Source organism: Plectropomus leopardus, chromosome 8 (genome assembly GCF_026936395.1).
Source record: "Plectropomus leopardus strain MGB_pleo_1.0 chromosome 8, ASM2693639v1, whole genome shotgun sequence".
Lineage (NCBI taxonomy): Eukaryota > Metazoa > Chordata > Actinopteri > Perciformes > Serranidae > Plectropomus > Plectropomus leopardus.
In genome coordinates this window covers 36,292,496-36,310,271 of record NC_142183.1, presented here as the reverse complement: position 1 = coordinate 36,310,271, position 17,776 = coordinate 36,292,496, and the positions used below count along the sequence as shown (strand labels likewise).

At 41.7% G+C, this 17,776-nt stretch overlaps 1 protein-coding gene across 1 annotated transcript in view; it reads left to right on the top strand.

Moving 5' to 3' along the window:
* Positions 1–7,208: 7,208 nt before the first annotated feature.
* fbxo38 (F-box protein 38) overlaps positions 7,209–17,776 on the top strand; it is a 47,160-nt gene continuing 36,592 nt past the window's right edge. The window contains exons 1-6 of the mRNA XM_042493131.2: positions 7,209–7,348; positions 11,207–11,444; positions 12,480–12,613; positions 14,461–14,624; positions 15,472–15,637; positions 17,197–17,472. Coding sequence (XP_042349065.2) covers positions 11,272–11,444; positions 12,480–12,613; positions 14,461–14,624; positions 15,472–15,637; positions 17,197–17,472 — 913 coding nt within the window. The 5' untranslated portion in view covers positions 7,209–7,348; positions 11,207–11,271. The remainder of the gene's footprint in view (positions 7,349–11,206; positions 11,445–12,479; positions 12,614–14,460; positions 14,625–15,471; positions 15,638–17,196; positions 17,473–17,776) is intronic.

The following is a 17,776-nucleotide window of genomic DNA, read 5'->3' as shown; positions in this document are numbered from 1 at the left end:
TAATTAAGTATGAAAAACAAATTAACAGAGAGCATGTTTCTTTTCTGAGTTTTATTGTAATAAACAGAGTTCACATCTGCTGATGTAGATCCCTGACCTAGTCAGCAAGAGTAGTATTATTGTAGTATTTTGACCACAGACATTTTAACTAAACATGTGACCTTTAATGATTGTACTATTGCTGTTTTTGTTTCAGGATCCTCCAGAGACCAGAATCACCTGATGCTGAACCTGAACATGGACCCAGCTGTGTGTCCCTGAAGAGTGGGGCATCCATGGAGCCTCCTCTTGTTTTTAGACAATCTGCTGCTGGAGGATAAAAGTCTAAAGCTAATAAAAATGCATTTGAGATTAGTTTTCATACAACATGCCTGGATCTGCTCATTTTGACTTGTTGTTGATGTAGTGAAGTGAAATACAATCAGATGTAAACACAGAATGTTTTATTCTGAAAAGTAGGTGGATGTTTTAATGCTGTATCACTGTCTGATTTCCTGTCTGCTCTGTGTTAAATTTGGCTGAATTTATGCAAAGTGATCTGGCGTCCAGCAAAAATAGGAGCCTTGCATATCTGATCCGCAAGCCTCTGGACTGCCGGAGTTGAGACGGAGTCAATCCGCAATGCAGCGGAGCCAGCAGAAATTAGAACATAGACTAGAGTGTAATCTATTTGGTCTGTCTACGGTGACAGATCGGAGCCAGACCCCACACGAACCTGGTGGAAATTAGGGAGATTCAACCACTCTCTCATCTCCACAAAACTAACCAATCAGTGAGTGAGATGGGTGTGATGTCAGAGTACCCTGACACCTTAAATTTACCTGATTGATATTTTAACTGTTGACTCAGAGAATTTGAACTGTTTTGTTGTCATGTTTTATCTGGAAGCTGACCAGTACAACCAGTCTGACACTGAGAAGCTCCACTGGAGCCACTGGAGGTTCTGAGTGCATTGCTCCAGGGGACTTCAGCAGTGCACAGTGAGGGAGGGGAAGCAATACCAAGGGGCTGGGGAGAGCTGTTGGGAGTGAACCAAACTGACTGGTGAAGAAAACAGTTGGCTGAAAGCTCAGAAGAGCTGTAGACTGCGCTGTTGGTTCTCTTAGGACTATTAAGAGTTTAGGACAGTCGCACAGCACATCCCTTGAGGACATAAAGCAAGTTGACCAGCTCAGGAAACATACTGTGAGTGACTTTGAGAGCTTCAACAGGACCATGCTCTTTGGCTAGTTAATGAGGGAGATGGAGTATAAGACAGGGTAAGCAGACTGTGAGAGAGCACGATGAATCATACCTTGTTTTTATAGACTCGGAATATAGGGCCCAGGTGTTAGAGGAGGAATTAAAAACCATCCTGCCCAGCAGTGCATTAGAGCACACAGACACTGTTGCATTCTAACAGCAGAGGTCCACGGTGTGCACAAACATATTTTGAGCACATTTTTCATAATTCCTTCACAGAGTGGACTGGGAGAGGTCAGAGGTTCCCAGTGGTCAGTCTGCCCACAGCATCAAACACACCTGGACTCCATATTTATCGTCTGTACGTGTACAACAACTAGTTTTATATAGACTCTGTTCACAATCATTCCCATGCTGAACTTTTTAGACTAGTGAACTGTCAGATAGTCCCTCGTGGATTTGAGTTTTAGTTCCATGATTTTAGTTTGACTGTGTCATTTATATAATACCCTGTTTCAGGAGCTGGAGGAAAACATTGTCACTTTTGTGAAGATCGTGCTGACAAAAATCCCGAGGGTTCTCAGTTCAAATAACCCAGAATGCTTAGACAGTCTGAGGGAGGACAAGGAGCAGTTGGACAGAGAGGATGAAGAGCAGAGGAGGAGTAGACGAGACACATTTTTGAAGATCACATTGCACTTCCTGACGAGAATGAAGCAGAAGGAGCTGGCTTTCTGCAGAGCAGTAAGATCTCTAAAGATTTAACATGATTGATGAAAGGTATATTTACTAATGTCTCAAGAGATGGACCAACATTAATTAATGTACTCAATGTTTAAGGAAATTACATGTTACAATATTTTTTTTAATCTTTATTCTAACTTATTGATATTCTTTGTTGTATGCTCATTCAGGATATTCAGTTGCAGTTTGTCAGCGTGAACTCAAATCTAACCTGCAGAAGAAGTTTCAATGTATGTTTGAGGGGATCGCTAAAGCCGGAAGCCCAACCCCTGTGAATGAGATTTACCCAGAGCTCTATATCACAAAGGGAGGGACTGCAGAGGTCAATGATGAACATGAGGTCAGACAGATTGAAACAGCATCCTTGAAACCAGACAGACAAGAAACCAACAATCAGACAAGAAGACATCTTTAAAGGCTCACATGGAGGATCAATTAGAAGACCAGACCACCTCTGACTTTACCACTAGCCTGTGGTGGTGTGGGATCCGTGGATGGGGGATGACCCCAGAGCAAACACTCGGACAGGATTAGCGTAGGAGAAACAAAGTAACAAAGAATGTTTTTAATTAGAATAATGTAATGGAAGGGAATGGTAGTTGGATAAGGGAGCCGGGGACCATGTGGGCAGCGATGGCAGGTGAGGTCATTGAGGTGGAGGGTGATGAAGATCCCGAGGTGGTGACTGAACACGGAGGCGGGGGGCTGGGTGGTGAGGCGCTGGAGCTTGGCGACGAGAGGCACTGGAGAAAACACAAAAAGGTACAATGAGCAAAAATCCAAAAAGCACGAGAGCGAATCAAAAAAGCACAAAGAGAAACTCAAACTGAGACTGCCGATCTACCACTTGTGAAGCTGGCAATAACCTGGCAGTGAGGAGAAGTGAAGCCGGAGTATTTAAGCTGTGAGGAGATGATTGCAGATGAGGTGCAGGTGAGAGAGTGTGCCCAATGCTCCAGCACCCAGAAGCCACGCCCAGCCCCTGAAACACAGAAACACAGACAGACAACCCAAGCATACACACAGACAGTCCCAAACACTCACAAACAGTCACAATAATCACAAACACCACATAGCCTCTACTATACAAATATATTGTCAATTAGTAACAGTTAGGTGTAACTCTTCTACAACAGTCCCCATAAGGTTTTTGCAACACAGTGAAGTTCCCAGCATATTTCAACATTTCTAATTGAGCAGCCAGCTACCTCTGGCTTGCTGATCACCAGCTGGCAGCGTCCGCATTGTCTGTCTGAAGCATAGTGAACATCGATCTGCATTATGAACTCTGATTGGCATGGCCTTGATCCCCGGCTTTGCAGCGTCTCATATCTGCTCTTCCATCAGCCAAACAACAGTGAACATGGGTTTGTACTGGATTGTAATTTCTGGAAAGTGTTTGAGGGGAAAGAGAGTTCGGACTGAGACAGAGACTGAAACAGAATGTTGAGCTCACATCATCAGGATGGTCTTACCAGGCTAACAGTAGGTGGCAGGACTGCAGGACCTTTTCAGCCCTCACAGTATACTCATATTGTGGGACATGTGTGTTGTTATGTGTGTTTGTAGGCTGTCCGGCTGTCTGATCACAGAGGAAGGCTGTGCTTCTCTGGCCTCAGCTCTGAGCTCCGACCCCTCCCATCTGAAAGAGTTGGACCTGAGCTACAATAAGCCAGCAGACTCAGGAGTCAAGCTGCTGTCTGCTGGATTAAAGGATCCACGCTGGAGACTGGACACTATAAAGAGGTACAGCTGGTACAGCAACCTTTTCTCGGCCAAACTGTCAGTCTGGCTCATAGACTGCATATAAAGATGGTGGAAAATCCCTTTTTTGTAGAATTCAATAACTCATTAAAACTGAATTTATCAGAAAAATGATCCATTGAACAAACATCAGAGAGATGGGAGCTACCTTCAGTGACAGAAACCATCTTTGGAAAAAATGTATTTGGCATGTACTTTGAGTTTTTAGTTTGGCCTATGTCCCATTCAATAACATGGAGGGGCGGGCTTTAGGATCTATACTGCAGTCAGACACCAGGGGGTCATGAAGATTGAAAACTTACACTTTGGGGGAAATGTTGGTGACATTGACAATGGTTCTGACATCAGGGGACCAACAGAGGCGTGACGGGCGTGACATTTAATGTGACACCTGCCTCCAGTGTGATGTATAACATATGCGTTGACAGCGCTTTCTAAATAATAACAATGGCATAACATGGCAATTACATGCATGTCATTTAGCATTTGTTATATTGCTGCTGATCTCTGCTTGGAGGATAAGGAGCCCCCTAAATCTCATAGTGCAACACATGCATATTTACAGCTGCAGTTCTTCTTATTGGTGTTTGCTGCTAAATGCTAACAGCTGCTTATTTAATCTCCTGTGGTCGGTCACACGCGTAACACGCCGTTAAAGTGTCACACTAACACTGGCCAAGGTCCCATCTTCCCAGCTGTAGTGTTTATACAAAGACCATTTTGGCGCTATTACTACCTCCCGTGGTGGCTTAAAGGTGAGACAACTTGGCCCTTAATTCTGCAATACCTTTTATACAGAATAGCATGACTTTTACGATAGAGTGGAACTTATTAACATGCTAGGAAATGAAGAATTCTGGAAATATCTCCAACTACTGAGCAGTATAGGGGGCCTGTTCAAAGTTAACAAGGGTTTAGGAACCCAGTATGATGCAGAAGGTCTTTGACTTACCAGCCAAAACACACAGTGCTTCATTGTTCTATAAAAGCATTATAAATATACAAAGTAATCACTGTGATAGTTTAAGGTTAATTTGGCAATTAATTAATTAATTTGGCAACCTAATTAGGGACTTGGGACAAAATATTGAAGAGTCGACATGGCAGGGTATAATCTCTAATAGTGCGTGGGCCACAAGAGATATGAGAAGTAAATTTACACATTACAAAATTATACATAGATATTATTACAACCCATCAAAGCTATTTAGAATGGGCCTGATACATGACAGAAATTGTTGAGAATGTAGGGTCGCAATAGGAACGTTCTTACATCCTACATGGGAATGCCATGTCATGTCATGCCATGTCCTTTTTGGAAAGAGGTGCAAACCTTTCCCCAGCACCTCTTTCCTTTTTGGAAAGAAGTTTTCTGAAGACTGTGATAGTTTCTTTCTGTTAATTAGAAGCTCTTGATTTTAAGGTGTGTATGGGTGCATGAATGAAGTGTGTATACTGCAGACTGTCCTTTTTTGTTTTGTTAGGTTCTGTTTTCTACTTTTATAAGTCATGGCTTTTTGTGTAGAATGTATTATTAAAGAAAATCAATACAAATGTGAAATGAAAAAAAGAGCATTCCCACTAAAATGGCAACTCATATTGCAATTGCAATATCTTCCAAAATAATCACAATATTGTAACATCCCAATATCGTGCAGCCCTACCATTTTTCAATTCAAGTAAATTTTAATATACATAAAATGTCAGAGTGCACATAAAAAGCATTAAAGTAAAATTTGTTTATTTAAAAAAAAAAGCTCCAGGGAAGGTTTCCCCCAAGCACCCCAACAGTGGTCCAGGCTACAGCCCAGTGTTCTCAAATCTTAGAAAGACTCCTGCGTACATGTTCAACTGGCCTCTGGCCTCCATATTTTGCAAAAGTAGCCCCTGTGCATGCTTAATAAAAGAGCAGCTTGATCAGGTTAAGCTGGTTGAACAGCTTGTTTAGGTATGCTTTTGCATAATTTTTGATGGAGCTGGTTGTACCAGCTTGTGATAGTCTGGTTCATCCATGGAAGTTCCTGCAACACTGAAGCCAAATCAATGTCCTTGAGTGTGATGAAATAACAGTGTCATGAGGGGCGAGTATGAAAAGCAAAGGGCCCCTCTATGGTACAGCGTTGCCACATGGCAACAACCCCATTTTAAGCCTTCTACACACAGATAATACATCCTAAGTTATGATGCAACGCATTAAAAAAGAGGTGGGGTTCTAAGTAAACCAATAGCAGTGTTTAAATTTGTCACATTACTTTCTATAGGCCATTTTGAAACCCTTTTCTGCAGACATCATCGACGGGAGGAGCCTCACCATTTGACGCCTAAAAATTCAACAAAAGAAGTGTTTTTTTGAAGTTTTTCAATGGGAAAAAAAATATACACTCAACAATAGGTTAGTTAAGTTCATTATCATGTAGTTTCTTGCACTGTAGTCGATCAATAAATAATAGAAAATGTTAAAAATGTGTACGTTGCCATATGGCAACACCGTACCATTATGGATTGCTAGCCTGGCATGTTGATAACATTTTGTATATAGGCCTACTTTGCAATTGCATTGGTGTACTGTACACCAATGCAATTGCAAAGTAGGCCTATATACAAAATGTTATCAACATGCCAGGCATGCTTCTATAGTCTCTAAACTATAATAATTCACTTTGTGAGTCCTTTCCACATTGCATATGATGATATTTGACACATCTTTCTTCGATTTACAGAATGAATGCAAATTTTTTTTATGGTACATCGCGGAAAAAGGCTGAACTAGCCCTCCCACTAGATGATAGTGAAGATGACAAAGAATTCAGTGACGAGGAAAATGAGCTGCTGGAAACACAGAGTGAGAGTGATGAAGACAGTGAGACGGGTGAAGATTATGAGCCAGAGAATGAGGACAGTGGGGACAGTGAGGACAGAGACAGTGAGGGCAATGGAGACAGTGAGGAGAGGGAGGACAGTGAGGATGAAAGTGAAGTGACAGGTATTACCAGTACTTGATGCCTGTTCAGGCTACTGGGGATTGTTTATACTATAACATGAGTTTTAAAATAAATGTTACATACAATTTTAAACAAAACTCTCATGTTTTCATTACTTTCCATTATGGTATGGTGTTGCCATATGGCAACGAACCCTAAAAACTACTAAAAAAATAATATTTTTTGAAAATGTCTCTTCATTATGTTTACTTGGTCTATTTTAAGACAAAAAAACACCCCAAACATTTTTTTACCAACTGGGATCATAGTGCGTACCATAGAGGGTTAAGTGTACATGGGATATGTATAAAGATATAAGTGCAACTCAACAGGCTGCTCACCCCAGCATGTCTGACCAGCAAGAACCAGGAAGTGTTCACACCAAAGACCAGCAAGAACTGGATAATATAAGACCATCTTCCACCAGCTGAAACTGGCTACCAGCATAAGCTGTTTTTTTCCAGCAGACTTGTGTATCCGTGCTTAAAGTGATAGGAGTTTCCCTCCCCTGCAGCAGGGGGCAGTATGAACATTATACGTCAAGCTGCGCTCCGCCAATGAACACGAAGAAGAAGAACAAGTGCTAGAGCGCAACATGAGCGCAACTCAGTGTTTAGCAAATCACTCCCAGGATGGCTGAAGAGACACAACACCGCGGCTAGGCTCGAGAAATGCCGGTAGGTGAGCTCCTGTGCTGCAGGCCTTCTATCAGGCGGCACACAGTGAGTCCTTTTGTCTGCTGTGCTGTTTACTGAGCTGCTTCTGTCTTTGTGTACAGTGTTAGCTGTGGCTATGCTAACTAGTAAGCTAGCTTTGACAAAGAGCAGACTGAACTTTACAGCATGATAGCGTTAAAGGTGTGTGACAGGACAGGTGCGGTGGACAGGGGCTCCTTCAGCTTTAATGCCCGTCCTCATCGTGTGTGGACACGTTAAAGGGACACATGTTTGTAAACAAGTCCTGTCGTGTCAGTTGGCTCACACAAACATGGAGAATGCTGTTTATCTTCTTGTGTTTTTGCTCAAAGCTTAACATCGAAAGCGACACGCGGTCACTAGATGTCCATTAGTGAGCTGCTGCACCGTCACACATCAGCAGTGACACCAGGCATGCATGAAATATAACCTGACTAAAGACACTAAACTTCCACCAGGTGTTGTGATCAGGAACGTTTTTAACTTGTGCAACTGCCGTGACGTCAGACCGTGTCGTGTCATCTCAACAGCTGCACAAGATCTCTGCTTTAGTGTGAAGTAACTGAAGTTGTTGAGTATCTGGTGAGGCCAGCTAAGCGTCAGGCAGCTGAAGAGCCTGATGCTGCAGATTGTTTCTGATGACAGAGCTGAAACTTCCAGCTGTAAGATCATTTGGTTCGTGTATATTGCTGTCATCTTCCATTCCACGACTCCAGCAGAGAGAGCTGAAGTCCAGCAGTGTCCAACAGCAATGTCCAGGCAGCCAGTCACTTAACAGGTGCATGTAGCGAATAGCAATCAGGTAGCATCCTAGGACATCCATTTTTGGCATTGATGTATTAAGAAAGACTGCATACTGCTTTGGAGGAGGGACCATGGTCATTCATGTGAGAGCTGCTCAATAGTGCATGAAGCAAGAAAAGCTCTTTATAAAATACCTAGACCTACAGGCCTATGAGACATCCGCACTAGAGACTTGCAGCAGCCAAGAGTGGTCAAGTGTGCTCCAGCTGGTAACTTCTGCTTACAGAGTGACTGACATCTGGTTTGGTGCTTTGCTACTTTGAATGGTGGTCTAAAGAATTTAATATTGCAGCTCTCATAGGCTTTCCAAATGTTAACAAACTGGATGGCTTAAATCTAGATTGTTTAATGAGTCATTTCATGGGACACTGAAGACACTGATTTACCGACATCTCTTTCCCAATGTAAGTAAATGGAAAATGTCTGTGGAAAGTCTAAAAGAGCCACAAGAGTAAATGTTTTAGACTTCCATTAAAGCTTGCAAAGCACTAAACTGGAGGTCAGTCGCTCTGCTGGTGGAAGTTAGCCACTTGGCCGCGCTCTGCCCCAGCGTGCATGCCTCATGGGCCTAGTAATGCAGAAGGGTAATTTCATACTGCAGAAAAATAGCTTTTTCTTTTTGCTTCAAGCACTATTGTGCAGCTCTCATAGGAATGAACGGGGCCCCACCTCCATGCTGTATCCAAATCTTCTTAATATATCCATGCTTAGCTACGGAAAGCTAACAGGAACGGTGCCAGGCTTTGAAACGAACAGTGTGCCCCCTGTATGATGATTTTATGTAGGCTGACACCGAGGTTACCTTTGTCCTGTTTCCCTCATTTAAAAGCCTACAGAATTTTTACTTTGGATTATCACAAAAAGTGAGATCTGTGGTCAACAAATGTTTATGATACAAGTTTTTCCATCTAGATAATCTTAACACCACTTTCAGGATTTTTGAAGCTTAAATGCAATCACTAGAAGTAAAAAGCTTATGATAGGTCATAATCAAACTGCACTGCGGTTGCATTATTCAATGACCCCACAACAACAAGGCTGTAAGGCCGTGTTCAGTGCAGCTCACCATGATGACGTTCTGGAGCTTTATTTAGCCACTTGTGAGCAACCAGGAAACTGTGCATGTTACCCACTCTCCATGTGCTTCTCATTTGTCTGAAGTGTCTCCTTGTTTCCTCCACACTTGCATCCTCTCCTCATGTCTTGGTCCCTCCCATGTAAGATGTGAGGCACAGACAGTTTTGATGCACAGAGGTGCACAACACTGCCAGTGCTCCAGTTTTTAATGATTGTCTACATTTCAACGCCTTCAAATTATCTTTATGACAAGCATCATCACATGCATTAATGTCTGCATTCTGATCAATCAAAACAGTTTGTGATATTTTGCAGCTTAACAATAAACTTTTGTGTCAAAAATGACATCAGTGCACTGAGACCGTGAACTTCATTGGCATTTATAATCCAAAATTACTCTAAGCATCTTTTTCTGCAATATGTTGTATGAAAAATACACTTTTCATGTTGTGCATTTCAGACAACATATAAGATGATACCGATATATCTGTGATGGGCCAATATCAGATGATATATCAGTTGGGGTGAAGCTCAGACACTGACAACAAGCAAGGAATTTTTTTACTGACAGCAAGGTGTTTTTATTAATTTGTTTTGAATTTTTTATAAATGCGTTAGTATTTGTCAATGTTTTTTTTAAAAAAATTACTAATCCAGATTATGATTTGTATTGAATGTGTTGAAATTATTTTAGAGACCTGAATGTGGAAATTTTATAGCCTAAATATAGCCAATCTCTTAGTGGAATGTCTGGTTTTATCTAGCCTACAGAGATTATTAGCACCATATGTTACAAAGAACTTGGATAGATAATGAAAATGTGATTTATTTCTGGGAGACATCAGACCCCCCTACTCTCCCAGAACATAATATGATCCATAATGCATGTTAAAAGTAGAAATGACAGAATGGGATCACAAACAAAACCATTCTGCTGTATGCAGAGAGATGTTTTATGGTTCCTGTGTTGGCCTAACCTATAGTTAACACAAATCCACTGCTTTTAAGGCAAAGTCAGTTTGGAGCAGTCTGGCACTGTATCTGAGCTGTTTGTGATATTTGTCCTGCTGTATAACTGCATGTTGTGGTGATGTGGTTTCGTTTCAGCCTGATGAGCTGCAGTGTCCAGTCAAGGTGTGTTGGTCTGATGAAACATTTCTGCACTCATGCCTACTTCGGGCATAAATAAAAGAAGTGAGACCTTTTTCATGATGGAACAGCAGATAGGTCTCAAGGTTGTTGGAGGATCGAGGAGACATTAAACAAGGCAAATGAAAAGCACTCTCTGGCTCAATCCCAAACTGGCCCCATCCCCTCACCCTATCCACTTCCCCTCTGTTTGCGCGTTCGCCATATTAAGTGACGTCCCAAAACGGTTAAGGTGGAGTGGAATTCGACTGTTAACCCCTTAAATAGCGAGTCTCCACCTTTGCAGGCTTAAGATGGTCATAGCTGGAAGCGCACATGAATCAGGAGAATGGAACAAACAACATACAAATGTGAGTTCCACCTCTCTATTTTGTCAGGTATTTTAGATTAAGCACTCTCACTTTTGTTTTGCCACACGCTGACTTTACAGTCCCAATCAAAATCACAGAATGTATTAAAGTGGTAAAAGATAAAACAAAAAAAAGAGGAGAATATCACTATGTCCCTATGGTTACTTGACTTCTAGTAAACCCACAGATGCCTGTATGCATGCATAAACTACATAAAAATGAATGAAAATATGTGAAATATACTTCATAGCGCGTCCATCCATCGCTATGGTTACCTCTGCTTCCTTCCTTCGGTGGAGTATAGAGGGCGTCCCATTATCACACCGTTATTTTCTTTTTATTTTACTGAGTGACACTGGTAGTAAAGTTGGAGTGGGTAGGGAGTGGTTTGGGATTGGGCCCCTGTCTCTCTGTCCCCTTGCTCCTATTAACATGTCTTCCTCTGTGGTGTTGTGTCCAGAACTAAAGTTCATGCTCAGGAAATAGAGCCTCCAGGCTGCAGGAGGGAGAAAGTGCGGTGTGTGTATGTGTGTGCGTGTAAACCTGGGCCGTGACGCACAAGTGATGGGTCCGAGGAGGAAGGCTTCTAAACTCCAGCCTGTAGTGGGCAGCAGTGGAGGGGAACTGGTCCTGAGACCTACTGAGCCCAAAGACTACATCAATGAGCTGTCCCATGAAGTCCTCTGTCATATATTCAGGTACAACACCTGCCCTTCACCTACACTCTACTTAACTAATGATTCTAAGGCTGGCTGTGGCTCTACAGTATGGGTAAGCTTTTTTTAATCACATATCTTGCTAGCCCATTACCATGAGTAGGATGACAGCACGACGATGTGACTGTGTACAGGTAAGGATACAGTTGACATCACAGTTACAATTTCAAAATCAAGGAACTTAATCTGTACATTGATGCAAATATCATTTAAAAAATCCAGTACTACCTTAAAGCAGTCCTGCCTCCTGATTTGCAGCATTCTACCTAAAGATATTGGAACAGGGATACTCAACTTACTTTGCCTCTGGGCCACTTTTGCACTATGACAGGGGGCAAGGGGCCAATTGCAATGGCCCCATACACATTTCTAGGATTTTAGGATGTGTCTCAGATTTTCAGACGTTTCTCAGATTTTAGAACATTTGTAGAATCTTAGGACATTTCTAGGTTTTTAGGGCCTTTATAGAATTTTATGACATTTCTAGAAGTTTAGTGTGTTTCTAGGATTTTAGGACAATTTTTTAATTTCAGGACATGTCTTGGGTTTTAGGATGTTACTAGCATTTTAGGTCATCTCTAGACTTTAAGGACCCTTCTAGGATTTTAGGACATTTCAAGGATTTTAGGAGATTTCCAGGACTGTATGTCAGTTCTAGGATTTTCGGTAATTTCTAGGATCTACGATTATCTCTTGGATTTTAGGATGTTTCTAGAATTTTAGAAACTTTCTAAGATTTTGGGACATTTCTTGGATTTCTGTACATATTTAAAATTTGAGGACATTTGTAGAATTTTAGAATGTCTTTAGACTTTAAGATATTGAAAGAAAATCTGGACATTTCTAGGGTTTTAGGTTCTTAGCTAAGACCTCTGTCGGGGGATGCGGGGCATCCTTCACTGGCACTTTTTATTAAAAAAACAACTCTTTTTCGTTTTATTCACTCTGGCACCTTGAACCTTGACCTTAACCTAAGGTGCAAAGGGTTTTAAAGTGTCTACATGTTTTGTTTTGTAGGTATCTTCCCATGAAGGACATTATGTGTATGGAATGTTTGTCGAGAAAGCTTCGGGAAGCTGTAACTCTGTACCTGCGAGTGGTCAAGGTAGTGGATCTGTGCGCTGGTCGGTGGTGGGAGTATATGCCTTCAGGTAAGAGCTTGCAGCACAATCACCTCATCTCTAACAAACAAACAACTGAGAGCATGTTTAGTGTCCAGTCTTACAGCACAAGGTTTTTTTGCCTCTGTGCGAGCAATAGCTAAGGCCAGAGGCATTATGTATTTGGGATGTCCACCCCTTCATCCCATTCTTGTGAAAGAGATATCTCAGGAACGTCTTGAGGGGATTTCTTTAAATTTAGCATAAACATCCACTTGGACTCAAGGATGAGCTGGTTAGAATTTGGTGGTCATAGGTCAAGGTTATTGTGACCTTGTGTCTGTCCCAGTCTTGTGACCCAATCCTCCTCTGTGCTGCTGGGGAGAAGGTGTATGTGAATTATTCAAGTGTAATGTGGCATACAACACGTTGCAGTAATTCTAGTTAACTTTTAAGAAATGAGAGTTCTGTCATGTGATAAGGAGATGCTGCCTGAAAAGGTGTTTTTCAGCTTTTGGTGAAAGATGGGCAGCGCTGTCTTGACTTCAGTGTGGGTTAAATTCCACCACTGTGGCCAAGACCAGAGAAGAGCTTTGGCTGAAATAAGATCACAGGTTCCTCGGGACAGCAGGATGTCCAGTTGTCCAGGAGTAGAATAGCATGAAGTTTTGTTTATACTAGCATCATGGCGCAGGCCTCCATTGATAGCGCTCAAGCTGTAAGCGTTTATAGCAACGTTTAGTTCAACACCTTGTCTGTTGCAACATGCTCAGAATTTACAGCCGGTGTACAAACAAATTATTCTGTTGATAATCAAGAAGTCATTGAGTGTTAGCGGACACTGACATAATGAATTTAAAGCATTTTAACTGTCCCTGTGGTCTCTTTCAGACCGCTTGTGCTTGACACAAAAAGAGAACCTTGTGTCAGGGAGCCATAAAGAGTATAAATCATACTCAATGCTCGTGCTGGAGTGTAGGGTTGAGACACTGAGTATGTTTCGATGTACGATTTAATGGAGCTATAGTTATTGCTCAATGAGGCCATTTCATTGGACCACTGTCCTTGTCCCAGTCTATGATATAGACTGCATCTCAATCATAACTGTTTATTTATGATAACTTTGGGGTAGAAAACCGTTGCGTCATGTACATGTACACAGCTGTGGCTCAGAGGTAGAGCGGGTTGTCCTCTAATCGGAAGGTCAGTGGTTCGATCTTCTGCTCCTCAGGGTAACATGTCGAAGTATCCTTGGGCAAGATACTGAACCCCAAATTGCTCCTGATGCTGCGTCACAAGTAACAAACGGTCCCTATCCCTAACCACAGAGGGAGGCAGGCGCGGTGACTAGGAGCATGCACAGAACACCAAGTCTGGTTAGAGTCCGATGTGTTGACATGATGGAACAGCTCAACTTCCAGTCACATTTCCTGGTAGTGTTAGTCAGGTTTTGAGAAATTCCTAGTCCGATTTCAGACGGACAAATATGTTTACATTGATTTTAAAAGTCTAGTTTTAGTCGGTGGTAGATCAGAGTCTTGAACTGGATGTCGGCTGCCTTGGTGAACCACTATAGGAACAGAGAAGCAAAGCCATTTTGGATAACGTGGGAAGTTTGAATACAAGGTGTGGAGCAGCCTTCTGGACTAGCTGCAGAGCTCTGGAGGCAGATATTGAGAAGGAATTTGCCATAGCACAGAAGAGGTGTGACTGTGTTGCACTGCTGAGTGTATTTAGACAGGTTTACTACATGTGTATATCAGCTTATTTCACAGGTATCACAAGCTGAGATATTTGTGCTCATGTATGAGCATCCTTCAGCTGGTTCTACTGATGATGCTGTTTTGATACATACTGAGGAAATGCTCTGATCGTGTTTCTGGTGTTTTCTGGTTCAGGCTTCACAGACAGCAGCTTTCTGCTCCTTTTGAAGAAGATGCCAGATCTGGAGCAGCTCTATGGCCTCCACCCACGATACCTTGAGAGGAGACGAGTCAGAGGCTACGAGGCTTTCAGTATTCCCGGAGTTCTGGAGGCACTGCAGGCTTGTCCCAATCTGCTGGTCAGTATGTAATGTGAGATTGATATTCTGCTGCAGTGAGATGCACTTAAACTGATCATCCCAGAGAGTCGAGAGGAGGGCTATTCAATGACAGATTCAATGGGGCTGGATTTTAAAACCAGGAAATGTCAATGGGCCAGACATTTTAAGCAGCGAGCAGCCTATTCAGAACCTTTTTTTTAGCTGTTGGCAATGATAAATTTTAACAAACACAAATTAAGTTAGTAGAAGCTGGGATGTTTATCGTTTCACTTTTGAAAAAAACAACAAAAAACCCTTACTTGTCATGTATCCGACCAAGGCACAGAGTTAAGTAGACATACTGCCATGCGGTTTTGTGCCTCCGTGAACCCAAGGTTCTTGAGTTATGCCCAAAAACATTATTCATGAGGTCACTGTGACCTTTACCTTTGACCTTCAACCACCAGATTCTGATCAGTCCATTTTTGAGTCTGAGTGGATGTTTGTGGTAAATTTGGAATTTGAAACTCCCTCAAGGCCATCATCAGATTTTGCGTTTGTGAAAATGAGATGGAAACAATGTCACAGTGACCTTGACCAATAAACACAAAATTCAAATCAGCTCATCGCTGAGTCCAAGGGAATTTCTGTGCCAAATTTGAAGGAATTCCCTTAAGGTGTTTTTAAGAAATCGCTTTACAAGAATAAAAGGTCACTGTGACCACCAAAATCTAATTAGTCCAGCCTTGAGTCCAAGTGAACGTTTGTACCAAATTTGAAAAAAAAAACTCTTCAAGTTTTTCTTGAGTTATTCCATTCACAAAAATGAGACAGACAAGGTCACACGGTTTCATTTGTCATATAACCTTATTTGACCTCATCTCAGGGTGTGGAGACGTCCCATCTGGAGCTGGTGGAGGCCATATGGAACTACATGCCCCAGGTTCATATATTGGGAAAGTTCCGCAACCGTAATGGGGCTTTTCCCATTCCTGCGGAGAACAAACTGACCATCCCCATAACTGCAAAGATCCAGACCCTTCATCTTGTGGGTGAGTAGGATCACAATAGATAACAAACAGTTCCTGCTGATGCCTCCACATTACAGGAAACTCATCAGAAATACTGTGTGTAAATTCATCCGGTGAGTGAACGGGTTTGTGATGAAGAGTTTGAAAAAATACCACAGCTACAACTGATGTACTTTGCATAGTGTTTGTTTCCTCTGCATCCGCCCTTCGACTGGTCGAGGAAGATGCCTGCTCTGCTTGAGGTTGCTATCTGTTACGGCTCAGACAAAACCAAGCTAATATCAAAGGACTAGTGGCAACAACTATATATCAAATATTAATATTAGTGCTGGGCCGTTAACGGCGTTAACGTGCTGCGTTAACTAACGCGGGATTCTTATCGCGCGATAAACTATTCACTAAGTTGGGTCTATACAGTGAGCAAGGCACCAATTTCACTTTGTTGTTTAAGCGCGGATGTATACCTGGTGGAATTATGCGGAGGGGGCGTGAACAAGGCGGGAGATGGTCTGCCTGAGTGACCGGAGTGATTGGCTCAAGCCGTGTCACAAAGCTGCTGACTGTTAATGGTCTTCTTCATGACCTCTAATGTAGGCCCACAGTTCAGTTAGGGTCATGTTATCAGAGGCTGCGCCCTCTGCTGTTCATTCCAGTTAGCAGGAAAAAGCTTTTCCACATGGAGACAGAACCTGTGCTCCTAAATGTCTGTTTAACAAAATAAAAAAAAGTTAAACACCAAAGTAAATCTTATGGAACATTATTTTTCTTTACCAAATATTGTAGTAGAACAGCTTTCTCAAGCAGTTTGTGATGCATTTTCATCATTTAGATAGATAGACATTATTTTGAATGTCTTTGGCAAAATTCAAATCTAGAATTTTAATCTAGATTGATCTAGATTAACTACAGGATTGCAGTGAGATTAATCTAGATTAAAAAAATTAATCTATGCCCAGCACTAATTAATATATACATATAGTGGCAACAACTATATATCAAATATTAATATATACATATAGCGCCAGTGTACAAAATGATGTAGTACCTACAGCAAAACAACTATAAAGTTATTAGAACAGCACTCGTTTCAGATAAAAAGACCCAAGTGTACAGTACCTGGAGTCATTAAGAACAACTTGAATATAATGTGATAAACAGCTAGAGATGAATCAGCTGATGATTTTTTTTTTTTTAATTGTATTTTATTATTTTTAATTTGCTGATTCATGTTATTTATGTTATCTTGTGTGGTTGCTGATGTCTTTTGTAGTTTGTGTCTTTTTATGCTCTCAGTGCAAGACAAATTCCCTCTGGGGCAATAAAAGATTTCATATTTTTTTTATATTTTTATTTCATATCAGCTTCATCATTTACACAATACAAATTTTCTTTTGATCGGTTTATGAAAAAGTTTAAACTATCTGCAACTGCTTGAAATTTGAATCAGTTTTGGCCTGTTAAAGCTGATAGAGGTGTTTATATGGATCATGTTCAATCTGTTTGGGCTACTAAAGCAATTCTCATCAGATTAGTATGCTCCATGTAAACGTGATTTGACCATATTGACTTGTTTATTGTAGGTGTGAATGTCCCGGAGATCCCGTGTGTGTCCATGCTGCGCCACCTTTACCTGAAGTGGGTTCGTCTCACCAAACCTCAGCCGTTTAAGGACTTCCTGTGTGTGAGCCTGAGGACCTTTGTCATGCGGAACTGTGCAGGGCCAACCAACTCGCTCAAATATGTTCCCTTGGTTACTGGTCTGGCATCAGCCCGGAACCTGGAGCAGCTGGAGCTGGTGAGAGTGCCCTTCCTGGGAGGGCTGATCCAACATGTGGTGGAGGACAGCTGGAGGTCAGGTGAGGAGAGCATGTGCTTATAAACAGTCCTAAGTGTTTTTTTTTACTAGAACAAAATATATTTTATAGAAGTGATTCAGTGAGTTGTTATCAGGCTGTTAATATAAAAGGATTCATTACCTCCACCAAGGAGGTTATGTTTTCAGTGCCGTTTGTCTGTCTGACAACGGGATTACCAAAAAATACTTCACAGATTTCCATGAAACTTGGTGGAAGAGTGAAGCATGGATCAAAGAAGAACCCATTAAATTTCAGTGCTGGTCCAAATGAGGGGGTGTATACATTAGTTGTACTTTTTTTTTTT